This window comes from Pan troglodytes, chromosome 9 (assembly GCF_028858775.2).
Source record: "Pan troglodytes isolate AG18354 chromosome 9, NHGRI_mPanTro3-v2.0_pri, whole genome shotgun sequence".
Taxonomy (NCBI): Eukaryota; Metazoa; Chordata; class Mammalia; order Primates; family Hominidae; genus Pan; species Pan troglodytes.
Window position 1 is genome coordinate 17,815,335 of NC_072407.2, and position 17,035 is coordinate 17,832,369.

The window sequence follows — 17,035 nt, forward strand, 5'->3', positions numbered from 1 at the left end:
TTGTGAATGAGAAGCCTCTTGAATTTAAGACTTTGTCAGAAAAGCAAAGGTAGTGTTGTAAGTCACTCTAATTTGTTTAAAGTTTGGATAAGTTATTGTCATGTATTGAATTCTAAGTCTTACTTTAGGCTTCTTTCTGAATAACAATATTTAAATTGCTTTGACGCTTATTTTTCCTACAGGATATTATGTAAGTCATTCCTTCAAGATGAATCCTTTAAACCAAGTATTCAGGTGCCCCAGTTTTAAGTTTAATTCCAACAGCCTATCGCATCATTATCGGAAGGGTGTCAGCCATAGAGTATCTGCATTATTGCTCGATTGCACTCATGTTGACAGGTCAGAAACCGCGGTAAGAAGAATAGCAGTAAATACACTATGTATTGGTAAGGTGGTGGCAGCTTGCTGGAGAGATGAAAAAAATCACTAGCATGAGCTTTACCTTTAGATTTACTCACCTGATTAATCACAATCAGAATGCTAGGACATTTCTTAGAATTTGGAGATCTTTGGGGACACTAACTATGGATCACATCGTATTGGGTCGTTCATCCTCCAAAATTCCATAATATAGGAAATGTCCTACATCATGGTTGTCATTGTTATTATAAGCTGAAATTAAGCCCTTCTCTCCCTCTTAAAAACCTAGGGATGCGTTTGTATAGGGGATTAAGGGCAAAAGTTTTGCTTTAAATGGATGGTGCAGTTTTATGTGAAAAATATAGGATGCTTCTAGAAAATTACTTGAAATATCTCAGCTGCCCATTCAGCTTATAATATGGTTATTTCAGTTTTTGACTAATTATCCAGGTTGGGAATGGCATAGTTATGAAAAAAAAGTTAATAATAAACAGAAAACTTTGTTTTCTTATCGTTGTTATAGCTTTTCTTTCTTTTTTTTGTTGAAATCCCGCAAACTTAAAGATCTCCTACTGTCTTTACCACACAATTACAGTGGAATATACTATTAAAATACTTAATTTTTTTAAACTACATTGGCATTACAGTGGAGTCGTTGATTGGAGAGTTCAGGATTTGAGTATTTTTGTATAAAGAAGATGCTGATCCCAGAACTTCCATCAACTACTCAAAAAATAAAAGTGAGGTAACTGCCAGTTACAGTGTATCAGGATCTGAGTTCCTCGTAGGTATTGTCTGTGGATTCACTTTTCCATGATGTTTCTAACCCTATATGTTAGCTAATTGAAATATGTGAGAGGTGTTGAACAACTTTAGAGCAGGTAAAGAAATATTTTCAGACTTTTCTAGAATGATCTGCAAAATGCAATACTTGCCATTGGAAGCATTCTTCATGGCTAAAAGGCAGATGTAAATTCATGAATGGTGGCAGTGCATGCTTTCTTTATATTAATAAGGTTGTTATAATTTAGGACAGAAAAGTAAAAACTGGGTCAAAAAAAAAACGGGTTAAATACATCACATTGCCTTACACAAAGAAAGAGGGCTTAGTAAAATTTTAAAAAAATAAGTGAATAGCTGGTTTACTAAATGCTTCAGAGCAGATGTTGCTGCATAACAAATCATCTCAAACTTAGAAGCTAAAAACAGCAACAGTCATTTTATTATTTCTTTCAATTATTTCTGTCAGGATCAGGAATTTGAGAAAGAATCCACTGGGCAGTTTTGGCTTGGAGTCTTTCATGTGATCAGATGAAAGAGGCCGGTGGGCAGAGAGGCAATGGAACAGCAAGGGGACTGATGTTACTCTTTGTCGTGTCATAAGGATCTCTCCATATAGCTCTTTGCAAGGATTAATGATAGCCTTAGGGGAATTAGACTTCTTATATAGCAGCTGATGGCTTCAAGGGGGAAGTCTTTTAGCAAGTAAGGTGGAGGCTGCGTTGCCTTTTCTGAGCTACCCATAGAAGTCATGCAGCATCACTTTTGCCTCATTCTTCTAGTTACAAGTGAGTCACAAATCTTCTTAAATTTTTTTTCATATATTCATAATTTTATTTTGGTGCCTGACATAGCACATTTAAAAAAAATACTTCAAGTTCTAGGGTACGTGTGCACAACGTGCAGATTTGTTACATATGTATACTTGTGCCATGTTGGTGTGCTGCACCCATTAACTTGTCATTTACATTAGGTATTTCTCCTAATGGTATCCCTCCCCCCTCCCCCCACCCCACGACAGGCCCCCAGTGTGTGATATTCCCCACCCTGTGTCCAAGTAAGGGGATTTAGAAAGTGGTCAAGATGAAGGGTATTGTTGCCATCATTTTTGGAAAGTACAATCTGCTATAGTCAACCTTCTGGCCAAAACAATTCATATTTCTTCTACATGGAAGGGACAGTTGCTTCTTCCCCCCTCATCCTGCCTTCCCCCTCGCGCCTCCCCATCCCCACCACCGCCCCAGATCCCTGTGGCATCAGCTGGAAGCCAGGGTTTTGTCATCTAAATCTGGTCAGTTGGCGGATGAGGCTCTTTAGGAGTGATTTTGTCAGCATAGCTCCTCAAGTATAGTTCCTCAATAATTGATATGTGAACTAAAGCAACGAGTTACTGACTGCCCATACGCCCATCATAAATGATGGTAAGCATAGGATAATGGCTTTAGACAGTTTTATTCAAAAAGAGAGAAATTGGGAGGCACCCAGCAAACACTGGTCTATAACAGTTCTGAATTCCAGTCAGATATGTGTTGATGATTTCTTGATAAGGAGCTCAGTCTTATTCTCTGGGAGTTCTCTGAGGTTCTTGCCTCTGCCCTCTGAGTCATCCTTCCTTTTGCATAAAAACTGGCCTGTGGGCTCTGTGTGCAGCCAAGTAGCCTTCTTATCCTGCTTCGTGCCCATGAAAGGTTAGGGGATCAGGGCAGGAACTGGAAAGCTTTTCTTGTAAATTAAGGCCATATAGTAAATATTTTAGGTTTAGCAGGACATGCGGTTTTTGTTGAAGCTACTCATCTTTGCTGTTAAAAATGAAAGCAGCCATAGACAATAGGCAAATGAATGAATATGACTGTGTCCCAGTAAAACTTTATTTACAAAAACAGGTGGTGGGCTGGATTTGGTATGTAGGCTCTGGTTTGCTGACCCTTGATATAGCAGTCTCTTCATTTTTTTTTTTTCTTGTCTATCCCTTTACATGTAATCTGACATGATTGCTTAAAAACTGTGTGAGTTTCCGGTGTATCTGTTTTCAAGGAATCCAGCCTATTAGACGAAAGCCATACCCATAAGTCTCTTTGACACAAACCCTTCTCTATCTTGGGTCCCCTGTGAGGTTGCTATGGGACAGCACTTTTAGATCTTAAATCCTTGCCTCTTAGATCCTGCCTTTTGAACAATAAGAGTTTCTGTTACACATTTCTTTAAGATCTGGAGAGTGCCTTTTGTCTGTCTGAAAGTTCTAGAAGGCACTGCCTAGGTCTTTCTAAAGTCTTAGCAAAGGATTCATCTTCCCCTACCCTGCTATGCTCAGAAACTGTTTCTTAAAGAATTCCTGGCTGACATTTTACATTTCCTCCAAATTCCACTCAAATAGTTCATTTTTTTAAGATCATCTTTGTCCTCTTTTGCCCTCTTTCAGCAAATTTCAGCTAGATCATTGAGTTTATTAGTACACTTTCTATATTCCATATAACCAGAGGTGACAGTTTGTTGTCCTCACTTCAAGCCCTCACCAACAGCTTTCTTAAAACCCTTTAAGGCTTCCATTAATAATGTTTTCCTGGTCCTTTCACATTTCACTACTGATCACCTCACAGGCCTTAGAGATTTTGTTTACCACTTGACCCTGAAGCCAATACCACGTTTTAGGTTTTTATTATAGCAGCCCCTCCCAGTGTTGAGATCTGTGTTGAGATTTGTTAATCTGTTTTACATAACAACTCACCTCAAACTTACTGTCTTAAAGCAATCATTTTATTTGTGTGTCACAATATCTGTGGGTCAGGAATTCTAGAAGGGTTAGCTTGATGGTAATGGCTCAGGATCTTTCAAATGATTGTAGTCAGACAGGGACTGGAGGAACTTTGCTGTGGAGGGAGTGGTAAAGGGGGGAAGGGGACAGAGTAGCTGAGGTGGCTGGGCATCTCTCTCTCTCCAGTAGTGTCAGACCCTCTCCATGTGGCCTCTCCATATGGACTAGTTTGAGCTTCCTCGCAGTATGGCAGCCTCAGGGGGAGTTGGACAGCATACACAGTGACTGAAGGCTTCAAGGGTGAGTATTCAGTGAGCAAGACAGAAAGCTCTACACCTTTCTGACCTAGCCTCGGAAGTCACATCATGTCACTTCCACCTCATTCTGTTGGTTCTAAGTTATTTTCAACTCTCATTGAGAAGACAGTCAAGGTGACATTGTATTGTAGGTGGGCATGTAGGATGGAGATAATATCATAGGCACCTTTGGAAATTAATATCTTTCCTAAATAGGAAATGTTAAGGAAACAGTCTTCTTACCTGAGGTTTGTGCTGTGTGAGGCTTTCTAAGTATCAAAGCAGGACAGATCCTTGACCTCCGGGAGCTTATAATCTGAATGCAACAAGGAATATAAAGGTTTTTTTACTTGACAATTTTGTAAATGTTAAATACAAAGTCTTATAATTTATAATATTTCATTTGTTCAGAAATTTATTGAGCACAGTAATAGACTTTACACCTTATATTGGGGCCTTACTATGATGCCTAATTCTACATTAAACTGATGTCAGTCATGTCATTCATTTCATCCAGTTTACTCGTTTACATAATAATTCTGAATGTGAGCTAGATAAGCATCTGACCTGACATTTTTTAAAAAATGGCTCCATGATCTTATGTTTTGGTTAACTAGCATAACTTTATCTAGCTTAACTTCTCTAAACCAGGTATCTATTTTTAATCTGTGTACTTCTCAACTGGAGACATTTGACAACGTTTGCAGGTATTTTTAGTTATCACAACAGGGGGAGGGCTGCTACCAGCACCTAGAGGCCAGGGATGGTGACAAGCATCTTATAGCATGCAAGATAGCCCTCCACACGAAAGAATGATCAGACCCACAATATTTATAGTGCCAAGGTTGAGAAACCCTGGACTAGATAATCATTAAGATCTTGCCTTACTCTAAAGGATTGTGATTATTTTTTTAAGTTGCCATAATAAAGAATAAATACATATTCAGAACATACCTGGCAATGTAGTCATAAACATCTGTTCTAAGGTATGTTTAACCAAGGAGTGATGGTGCAAAGTTTTACATTTCTTATTCCCCAATAGTTTTCAATCCAGTATTTTTGTTGCATGATAAATATTCTGTAAATTTCACAGACAAATATATGGCCTTTCAAATTTCTTCCCCCTCCCCAATTTTTTATTGCAATTATTTTTTGAATGGCTGAATTACTGATTGATGTTAGGGTGATTGTGTCACTTGAATGAATCTGAAGATAAGATTAGGTGGGAGAATTATCAGTGAACAAGAGTTAAGAAAAACTTTTTAATAAGGTATATATAGGAAAACCGTGTTAGCTGTGTGTGTGTGTGAGATTTAAGTATGCTAAACTGGCGTGATAGTATATATTGATGTAGTGACAAACTTGTTGTATCTTTTTGTTTAGAAAAAAATAATCACCTAATCTTTTCTAAGAGCAGCGTGTGTTTTTCCCCCAGATGCTTTTTATCTACAGAACTATCCCTGTCCAGAAATTGCCTTCGATGCTTGATAATTCGTTTTGTGTTTGAGATTTTATTTTGAAATTACTTTATTGGATGAAATATAGTTTTTGTTTACATAGTTTATATTGCTTCATTTTCTTCCAGTATTCTGGATTCAGAGTTTATTTCTAAATGTGTTGAATTGTGTTATCAGAAGTGCTTAGCTAATGATACTTTTTTGATTTTTTTCTCCTTATTTCTAATGTAATTTCCCTCCATGCCCCTCCCATTTCTAAAACCCCTAATTTTGAGACTGTCTAAACTATATGGTACATATAATCCTAATCGTTATTATAATATAAATGAAATCTTTAAAAAGTACTTCTCCAAAAATTCTTTTTCTGTTCACAGAAGTGGGGATTTTTTTGGTGTTTGTTTTGTTTCAGAAAGTTCTTTCTTCCTTTTCCCTACTTATAATAAATATTATTGTATAGATGTTACTGCTCAAGTTAGTGTTATGATATCAATGACTTACAGTGAGCCATGATATATAAAATGACAGATTTAAAGATTAAAGCTCCTTGTACTTTTAAAAACAAAGAATCACAGTCTTTCTTTAAAGACACACTTTAAAAAGAGTGTCACACTCCTTTATTTCTGTAAGGATGAGTATTGGTGGGGTATGGAGAGGTGAGTGGATATCTATTTCAGATAGTTTTCAGCATGAGTCATTGATTTCACAGCACATCCAGATGATCAAGAGTGGTGCCAGTCATTGTTAAAGAAAAGTTGTTTTGTTTTTTTAAATGAATAGAGTTGACTATGTGGCAAACGAATATTTCTGTATTCTTTGCTTCAGCAGTGCTGAAGAGTTGGAATTATAAATATAACACAGTATGTTATTAATTCACAGGAAATCTTAGCAAATGCAGCTGTGAATTAAAATGTAGTTTAAGGAATAGAAAGCAAGGAAATATTAATTGAATCCATTCATTTGCTTAGTATTTTATGTAGAAAATTTAAGAGTATTGTATACCCTTTGAGAATTAATTCTGTATATCAGCAGAACTCCGTTTAGGTGGTATTAAATGCATTTGCTGCTGCTTTCAAAAAAAATTTATTTTCCTTTTGGATTTATAAATTGTTCATCCAAGATGCAGAAATAGTCTTATTCCCTGCTGATTTGGTACACTTAATGATTAAATGTTATAATTTTAATACTAATGTCTATATTATAGGGGGAAACTTGCACCCTGGGTGGTGATAGGATTTTTCCTAATCTGTACAAAATATGAATCTGTCCATTTTTCTTACAATACAGGATGATGAAAACAATAACTCGTCTTCACAAAGCTATGGTGTTTCTTGAATATTTCACAAGTAATTCTTGGGTTTGGAATACTGACAATGTCAATATGTTAATGAATCAACTAAACCCTGAAGATAAAAAGGCAAGCAAGTATTTTCTGTTTTATATTAGAAAATAAGTAGCATACTAATTACAGAACTATTAGCAACCTGAGAAATATTTTCCACAGCTATTATGCAACAAGTAAGCCATTATTTATAGTCTCTCATAAAGCTTTAGTCATAATTGTTAGTGGTGAAATAAAATTGCTGTATCTTAACATTTCTAGTGTGAGTATTTTAGAGTGGCAAAGGTATTTTCAAAGCATGATTGAAATGTTGATTCTTTTTTTCCCTTAATGTTGGTTTCAGAGAGAATTTTATGTGTTTTTCTTTCAAACACTTTGTTTTCTCTTGAGTTTTGAGAAAAAGCTTCTCTAAGAAATTGTTTTTTATAAACTCTTTTACTTTTTGTTATTCCACATTTTGCCCTTTGTTACTTTGGAACTTAAATTCTTTGTGTATGTTCTTTTTGAGCTTACTCTAGATGTTTTAACATGTATATCTAACACAGACTAAGTTAAGCAATATTTTTAGCCTCCTTCTTAATAATAATAATATTTAGAACCTTAAAATGTTTTAGTTGTGATTACCACTCCCACTCACTTAAAATGGTTGTATTACTACATTACTTCAGTTCTCTAATTTTTTTTTTTTCTTTTTTTTTTGAGAGAGAGTTTCGTTCTGTGCCCAGGCTGGAGTGCAATGGCACAATCTTGGCTCACTGCAACCTCTGCCTCCCGGGTTCAAGCGATTCTCCTGCCTCAGCCTCCCAAGTAGCTGGGATTACAGGCACATGCCACCACACCCAGCTAATTTTTGTATTTTTAGTAGAGACGGGGTTTCAGCATGTTAGCCAAGCTGCTGGTCTGGAACTCCTGACCTCAGGTGATCTGCCCACCTCAGCCTCCCCAAGTGCTGGGATTACAGGCGTGAGCCATCACACCCGGCACAGTTCTCTATTTAAACCCCATGTTGAGATACTCTTTTGTTCATTTAGTTTTTATTTAGATTTCTCCCTCTCTCTCTCTCTCTATATATATATATAAAATATGTATATATGTATACCAATATCTGTGCTTTCAGATTTTCTCCTTATGATCTTCTTTCTGCCTGAAATATATTCAGCATACCTAGAATATGTTTTACTTGGGAATCTGTTTTGTAGTGAATTCTGAGTTTTTGATTGTCTGATATGTGTGTTGTTTCACCCTTGGTTTTGGAACATGATTTCAGCACGTTAAAGAACTTTTTTGCTGGGCATAGTAGCTCATGCCTGTATCCCAATACTTTGGAGGCTGAGGTGGAAGAATGGCTCGAGGCCAGGAGTTCAAGACCAGCCTGGGCAATGTAGCGAGACCCATCTCCACAAAAATAAGAAAAAATGAGACAGGCATGGTGACATGTGCCTGTAGTCCTAGCTACTCAGGAGGCTGAGGTGGGAGGATCAGTTGAGCCCGGGAGGTCAAGGCTGCAGTGAGATGTGATCACGTCATTGCACTCCAGCTTGAACAATAGAGTGAGAGTCTCTCAAAAAAAAAAAAAACCAAAAAAAAAAAACTTTTTTATTTATATTCTGTCTTACGTTTTTGCTGTTGAAAAGTCGGTAGTTGGCTCTTCCTTTATAGGTGATCTGTTATTCCTGGCTCGTCTTCCATTTTCTCTTTATGTTTGCCGCTTGGCAGTATCACTATGATAGTGGGTGTAATTTTGAAAAATTTACCTAGATTGCATTGGGCTTTCTGAATCTGAGGTTTGGTGTCTTTAAGCAATTCAGAGAAATACTTAGCCAGTGTTTCTTCAAATATTGCCTCTTCACTATTCTTATATCGTCTTCCAAAATTCCTAGTGTATGTTAGATTATTCTGTTCTCCAAATCTTTTAACGTTAATTTCATATTTTGTATCAGTGTTTCTGGGCTAAACTCTAGATAATTTAAGATTCTGTGACAGTCTGCCATCTGTGTCTAAAACTATCCAATTGAATTTAGAGTTTTATTGTTTTATTTTCAGTTTCAGAAAGTATAATTTTTCAGATCTTATAAATGTTTCTTAAACACTCTCTAGAATTTTTTCTTGAAACATATTAAATATAATTGTTTTACATTCTGCTTCTGATAATTTAAACTTCCAGATGATTTGCAGCATCTGATTCTGCCATCTATTACTTGAGCTAGGTCTCACCCATGGCACCTAATTTTTTAAAAAAATATTTGTTTGACTATAAATTTATATTCTTTGAGGATTTCTGTGAGAATTTTTTTGAAGCCGGGATTGAAATTGCAGTTTTCTGATAAGGATTTGCCTTTGCTTCTACCAGTAGCCTAGTTAATTAGCTAGCTGGCATTTATAAGCCAGGGCCCCTTTAAAATATCTGATTAGGTTTTTAGCACAACTCAGATTAATGTAGGCCTTAAATAGACAGTAGAGGCCGGGCGTGGTGGCTCACACCTGTAATCCCAGCACTTTGGGAGGCCAGTGCTGGGATAACTTGAGCTCAGGAGTTCAAGACCAGCCTGGGCAACAAAGTGAGACCCTCTCTCTACAGAAAAAAAAAAGAAAAATTAGCCAGGCGTGGTGGCGCATGCCTGTAGTCCCAACTACTTGGGAGGCTGAGGTGGGAGGATGGATTGAGCCTAGGAGGCAGAGGTTGCAGGGAGCCGAGATTGTGTCACTGCACTCCAGCCTGGGTGACAGAACGAGACTCTGCCTCAAAAAAAAAAAAAAAGACTGTAGATTTGGGTCATTACAGTTTCTCAAGAGTTTCTTTTTTCATCCAGTGCCAGCTTCCTTTCTCTTCCCACTTATTTTTTTATTTTCATAATGTTTTATTTAACCTAATATATAATCAAAAATATTGTTTGAACATATCAAAAACCTAAAAATTATTTAAAGGATATTACTTTCTGTTTTTTCATACTGAGCCTTCAAAACCCAGAGTGCATTTTATACTCCACTGCATGTGTCAGTTTGGACTAGCCATATTAAAAGTGCCCAAGAGGCACAGGTGGGTACAGAAACAGAAGCCTGTACTGCCTGCAGAACCATGAGCCAGTTAAACCTTTTTATCTTTACAAATTACCCATTCTCAGGTAGTTCTTTGTAGGGTTGCGAGAATGGACTAATGCACCTAATCACTACCTCCTCTGTCTTCCCAGAGGGAACAACTCTTGAATTCTAGCACTAAATATTAGTTTTACCTATTTTTGACTTTATATAAATGGTATTATACAGTATTTTTTCATTCTTCTGTTGATAGACATTTGAGTTATTTCCAGTTTCTGGCTATTAGGAATAATTATCCTATGAACATTCTTTATGTCTATATGTACACATTTGTGTAGGGTATATACCTAGAAATAGGATAGCATAGGGCATTCATATGTTCAGTTTAGCAGGTAATGGCAGTTTTCCAAAGTGGTTGTATCAGTTTACATTCCAGAGGACAGTGTATGAGAGTTCCTGTTAATCCACATCCTCCATAACACTTGGCCTTTTAATTTTGATTTTCAATTTTAGCCACTTAGGTGATATATAGTGGTATAACAAAATGATTTTAGTATACATTACCTAGTACATAAAATGTTTATTTAAAAATAGTAAAAAAAAAAAAAAAAGTAATCCTATTGGAAAATAGATTAGAGAGATGAACAGTTTACAGAAAATGATTCCCAAGTATTTGAAAAGATACTCAGCTTTACTCAGTGGAAATGCAGACTAAAGTTAGACTGGGATATTATTTACTATTTATCAAATTTACAAAAATGCAGACTTGGACAATGTACTCTGGTGAGTTCCTGGACAAATCAGCATCCTTACACATTGCTGGTAGAACTATATGGTGTATGTTTCTCCATTCTTTTATTTTCAGTCATTTTGTATCCTATCTTTTAGATATGTCTTTTGTAAGCAGCATATAGTTAGTTGTAAGCAGCATATAGCTGTTAGTTTTTATTTTCAGTCTGACAATTTTTGACCTTTAATTGGAGAACTTAACCCCTATGTAATTCCTATCATTTTAGATTTAGTCTGACTAGTAGTGCTTTGTATTTGTCACTCTGGTTTTAAGTTCTTTTTTCTTTTTTTTTGGCCGCCCTTTAGATTATGTTTTGAATAATTTAATATTTTCCCATCTATATGTGTTGCATAGAATTATGTTCCTTTTTGGTTTAGTAGGTTACTCTAGAGATTACAATGTCCTTTAATTTAGCAAGGTCTAATATAAGTTGATACTTTTATCCTTCTCTGATAGTGAAGGATCAGCATGTATCTGTTATTGTTGTTATTAGGTTGGTGCAAAAGTAATTGCGGTTTTGGCCATAATGCATGTTTTAATTCTATATATATATTAAGCCACACAAGCCAGTATTTTTATTGCAGCTTATGCAATAAATATTCATACAGATTTACCAGCGTAACTGTCCTTTTATTGCTCTTTATTTCTTCCTCCATCCCCAGACATAAATCTAGAATCATTCTCCTGCCTAAAGAATACCCTTAAGTTAAGCAGAAAACATGGGTTTTCTGCTGATGTCAGATTGTCTCAGGTTTTATTCTCTGGAAATATCTTTATTTCACCTTTATTTTTCAAGGATATTTACACTGGCATAGAGTTTTATTTAGGACTTATTTTCATTGAGTACTTGGAAAACATCTCTGTCTTTTGGCTTTCATTGCTTCTGTTGAGAAGTCAACTTACAGTCTAATAGTTGTTCTTTTGGAGGTAATCTATAGGACCTTTTTCTGACTCTCATATGCCTAGATGTGTGTGGGGGCAGGGATGGGGGGAGTGGGAGTTGTATTTGTGTTTTGAATTCGTGACTTGGTTTCTCATTTTTGGAAAATTTCCAGGCATTGTCTTCTCACATACTGCTTCTCTTCCTTTTTTTTTTTTTAAATAACTGTTCTTATGGGATTCCCAATAACATACACATATACCTTCTCAAAATGTTTCCTAAGTCTTCATTTTAATGCAGAGTTACTGCATTTTTATATTTTACTGAATTTTTTATAGTAGCTTTCCCTTCCTAGAATTGGCTATTTTTAGATAAGTGATGGTATATACTGAATAATATCTTTGTAACTCCAAAAAATTATCTTCTTATATGCTAAGGAGCACTGAGCAATGCATAGCCCTCTTACTTTGCCATAACATTTCTGAAGGCTTTCTTTTCTGGATTTACCTATCCTTCTCATCAAATAATCTAATTACTGTTATCCAAACTCCTTAGCCAGCTTTCATAACATATCTTGATGTCAGAGATGTTGTTTTCATAACACCTCTTGATGTCAGAAGTATTCTCCAGGAAAATTAGTCTGTTCAGTAGGCATGATGTACAGGAAGAGAGAAGAGACTACAGATAGAAAGGAACTGGAAATGTATCAGTACGTGCATAAAGTAGTGAGGAATACATAGATCTATGTGGACAATATAATTTTGTCTTTTTTTTTCTTTGTTTAGCAAAATGGTACAGGCTTTTTTCTTCTTATATTTAACCTACTTCTCTTTAAATGCTGACATTAGTTTCCAGATTATCTTCTCAAATGTTTCCATGTTTAATGGATGGTATGAACTAGGAATACAAACTTTTCAGTGACTAGCGGTAAGATTTCAGAAGTTAATTCTGTATTTAAGAATTTTGTAATTATGTCACTTGGAACTGGCCTTTAGAAAAAGTGTGAATTTCTGACTGGTTGTGAGAAAAATTAGTCAGGAAAATAATCAGTAATTTTTTTGTTAACGTAGACCTTCAATATTGATGTACGGCAGTTACATTGGGCAGAATATATAGAGAACTACTGCTTGGGAACTAAGAAGTACGTATTGAATGAAGAAATGTCTGGCCTCCCTGCAGCCAGAAAACATCTGAACAAGTGAGTTTGATGCATGGATTTGATTGCTGCTTGTCTTCCTTATGAAATATTCCACAATTTTTTTGGTAAACTGGTATATTTGCTATATCTATCATTCAAAGATGCAGATAATTTTTAATGGTAATCTCTTATATTTGTAGTGCTTTTTAATATGATTTTTATGACACTTTTTAAGACTTTCACATTATTATCCCTCTCATGCCTCATAACTCTGTGCGACTTTGCAGGGCAGCCAGTTCTATAGATGAGGAAATTGAGGCTTAGGAAAGTTATATTTGCCTAAGCCATATTGTATTGAGTGGCAAAGCAAACTAGAATATTGACCTTTGACTCCATATTCGAAGCTCTTTTCTCTACATCATTTTTCTTACATTGCCGTCCTATCTTGCACTGCCTGCTGAAGTCAGTATAATTTATGTAACATTATTACATCTCTAAAGGTTTGTATTTCTTTCAAACACCATCAGAAACATCAAAATTTTTTGAAACATGAGCTGAAACATGAGAGAAACATATTGTTACTCTTTGAGAAAAGGGAGGATCCTCCTTTATCAAGTTAATGCCATGTTTTATGCTTGGATAAGGGCTTGTCCACTTGGCCTTTGATCTTGTGACTGTCAGCTGTAACTGAAAGAGTAAGTTACTTGTCTGACAACTTGTAAGCAACTAAAGATGTCAAAAAAAAAAGTTTGCTCTATTTTGTCTGTACTATGATGTATGTAATGAATGAACCTTTTTAGATTAGATGGGAAGCTCTAGAAATTCAAGGTACATATCTGTTTTACCTACAGTATACTTAATGCCTATCATAAGTTTCAAATTAATATGGATTTGAGCTTTCATTAAAAACTCAGTATTAATTAGCTGCCATCTAACAATATTTTTTTCTAGAAAATACTGTCTAACATATCTCTTGATTTGCTTTCCAGGTTGCGGAATATACGTTATGGTTTTAATACTATCCTTGTGATCCTCATCTGGCGCATTTTTATTGCAAGATCACAAATGGCAAGAAATATCTGGTACTTTGTGGTTAGTCTGTGTTACAAGTTTCTGTCATACTTCCGAGCATCCAGCACTATGAGATACTGAAGACCAAGGATTCAGCATTAGAACATCTATACATATGGTGATCTAAATGTACAAAATGTAAAATGTATAAGTCATCTCACTTTTTGTCAAGACATTAAACCATCTTAGATCGGAGTGTGAAGTAAATTATGGTATATTTTATGTAACATTTTAATGTTTATGCTCATAAAACTTAGTGAACACACTGTGTTATGCCAGCTCAAATCTACAGTAGCCACCAAAACCATGACTTAATCTTTTGAGCCCTAGAAGAAAGGGGTGTGCTGAGGACAAGAGTGGGGAAATAGGAACGCTGACCAGTATAACTGTGCAATTCTGGAACATATTAATTAAAATATGCCTTAACATATAGTGAATTTCTAATTCTCATGTTCAGTGCAATGGAAGACATTTATTTGGACAGTAATACTAGCAAAGTTGGTAGATATTTGATTCTTCATTTTTTGTTTTTTTCATTAGTTGAAGTGGGTTTTAGTTTTGTTAAAATTATAACCAACCTATTTTCACATCATTCTGTAAGTTAAATGATATCAAACATGAAAGAGATGTTCTCATTTTTCTTTTTCTGATTAAATGTCTGATGCATATCATTTTTCTATAAGTAATCAGTTGCTTTTAAAATCAGAAGGCTATATTATTCTAATGACCCTATTCGATCTAAATGGGTTTGAGAATCCATGTCAGCAACATACGTGTTTTTTGACAGAAAGTGAAAACAAATTCCGTAAAACTGTTAGTATCAAAAAGAATAGGAATACAGTTTTCTTTTCCACATTATGATCAAATAAAAATCTTGTGAGATTGTTTATGTTTTGAAGCAGGAGGATTTCTTGAGATTTGATGGAAGTGGGAGTTGGGAAGGATTCACCATACTTGTGTTCTCCTCCCTTTATAAATTTTATTCATAGGACTTTTAAAAGGCTTGTGCTATCTTTCCAGTGAAAACTGAAAGTGCATTATTATGGAAGAATGTATTCGCAGGTAGTAATAGCATTAAAAAATATACTCGTGTGTAAACACATACTAATTTTGACCTTGAAAGATGAATTCCTTCAAGAAAAATAAAATAATGCTTAAGATAATGTGTACGAAATTAAATAAAGGACTTTATTTACATACTACATAAGGTAGCAAACTGTTGAATGAGTTTGAAGGTATCACTTATTTTTTATGCATGTGGTTTTAGCTTTAGAAAGAAATGCGTTATAGAAACAAGTAATAGCAAGAAAATTGATGTATATTTTAATGATACATTAAAATTCCCTTTTAATCATAATAGTTAACTCTACTTACTGTTTTAACATACATTTGATTTAACAAATTGTTCAGCATAACACTTCTAATTAAGTTGATCAAGTTGTACTGTATTAGATAATCAGCAGTGTATCTGGAGTATGTTTAAAGAGAACAGTTCGCAATACAAAAAGTTACATGGAGCTTTACATCTTAACTTTCTTTGTCAATTTAAATGCAATGTATAAAAAGTTTATTTTGCTATTGTGAAAAACTAAATGTAAAGGAAATCACCTACTTTCATGCAGGTGTATAATCTTGAAAAGGAAAAATGCTTCCATGTTGAAGCCAGATTTTCTGTAGTAAAACTTTTAAATATTATTTTAAAAGAAATATGTATATAAATATCTCTATATTCTTTGGAATGATACTAAAGTCTCTGGTCTAGGACCATACCTTATATAAAGGTATAAGAGACCATGACAATGTCTGAAAATGGAATAGATAATGATGCCTTTTATTTAAAGTGGCCCACATAATATACATTGAGTACTCCATCTCTCCAAATGTATTTCCATAATGTGTTGAAAACATGCTAACATTTGTATGATTTTTATACTTCTGCCGAATAGACTTAGAATCAGATGAATTGTCTGTGTGTCTTGCAAAAGAGTTGGGGACAACTTGGGCAGGCCTATGAAGTGCATAGGGAGTGTATGTCTTCTGAATGGTTTTATTGTTCTTGTAATCTAGCTTAAAGAAATGTTAACTGGGAGGGTGCTGAGGCCACTCACTGCATTAATTTTGTGTGTTTAGAGTTCTGTTGTCAAAAGAAAACTAATGAATAAATTAGTTTGTCATTCTAGAATTTAAAGTTCTAAGATTAGTATAAGGAGTATATAGATTGTTAATCCCCACCAGCTAGACTTTGAACTTAAGTCAGACTTAAAGATTTGAGAAATTATTTGTGTCATTTACTAGACGTGATTTTTAGTTCTGTTTGATTATATTTCCTACACAAACTTCTTATTTAACAGGATAGCCTACTAAATTAAATGTTTCTTATTTCACTTAACTCATTTGATTAAACTGTATTCTAAAACATTTGGGGTTTTTTCCCCCTATTCAGTTTTAATCTTGGAATATGCATTTGTAAATTGTGATGTCATTGAGACTATATTTATATTTGACTTGGCAACATTAACATGTCCTAAGACTTAGTGCAGAGAAGCTTGGCAGTACGTTCTTTGACTTAAGGATGGCATAAAATAATCATTTTTGAACCTGTGTAATAAAGCTTGAAAGCAGGGAAAAGAATTTCCTTTTCCCCCTTTTTTGTGTTGTCTGTAGGAATTAACTTGGGATTGTTTTGTGGGTTTTTGTTTGTTTTAAATGTAAATTGAGAATCTTTTATAAGAAATAAAAGCATTATTGGGTGCCTTTGTTTGTAAACCAAAAAGTAATAAATGAATCCCTATATTTCCATTATAGTATTTATTGTATTTTTATGTTCTGAAAATTACCCATGGAACAATATGCTTAGGATTACAGGAAGCAGTCCTTACTTACACTTCTTGTCTGTTTTAGGTGTACTTGTTAATTCTTATGTCCTAATTTTATTTAATTCTGAGTTGCTTACACAGCATTTTAGGGAAAGCATACAGGCAGGATGACACTTTGTGTTAAAGTGTTATTTTTATGTATTACCTGGAATGAGGCAGGTTTTTTTCTGTTTTCTAAAAAGAGTAACCAAGATACCTCCAGGGTGTCATTAGGTTCCAGCTGCTCTCCTCCACATTGAATGATATCTTGTTAATTTATA

The 17,035-nt window shown here is 34.9% G+C and overlaps 1 protein-coding gene across 4 annotated transcripts in view; it reads left to right on the forward strand.

Moving 5' to 3' along the window:
• The window catches only part of FAR1 (fatty acyl-CoA reductase 1), a 63,281-nt gene extending 46,578 nt beyond the window's left edge, over positions 1–16,703 (forward strand). For all 4 annotated transcript variants that reach the window (XM_001171908.5, XM_009459978.4, XM_009459980.4 and 1 more), the window contains 3 exons: positions 6,930–7,059; positions 12,761–12,888; positions 13,818–16,703. In XM_001171908.5, coding sequence (XP_001171908.1) covers positions 6,930–7,059; positions 12,761–12,888; positions 13,818–13,980 — 421 coding nt within the window. In that variant the 3' untranslated portion in view covers positions 13,981–16,703. The remainder of the gene's footprint in view (positions 1–6,929; positions 7,060–12,760; positions 12,889–13,817) is intronic.
• The last annotated feature ends 332 nt before the right edge of the window (positions 16,704–17,035 follow it).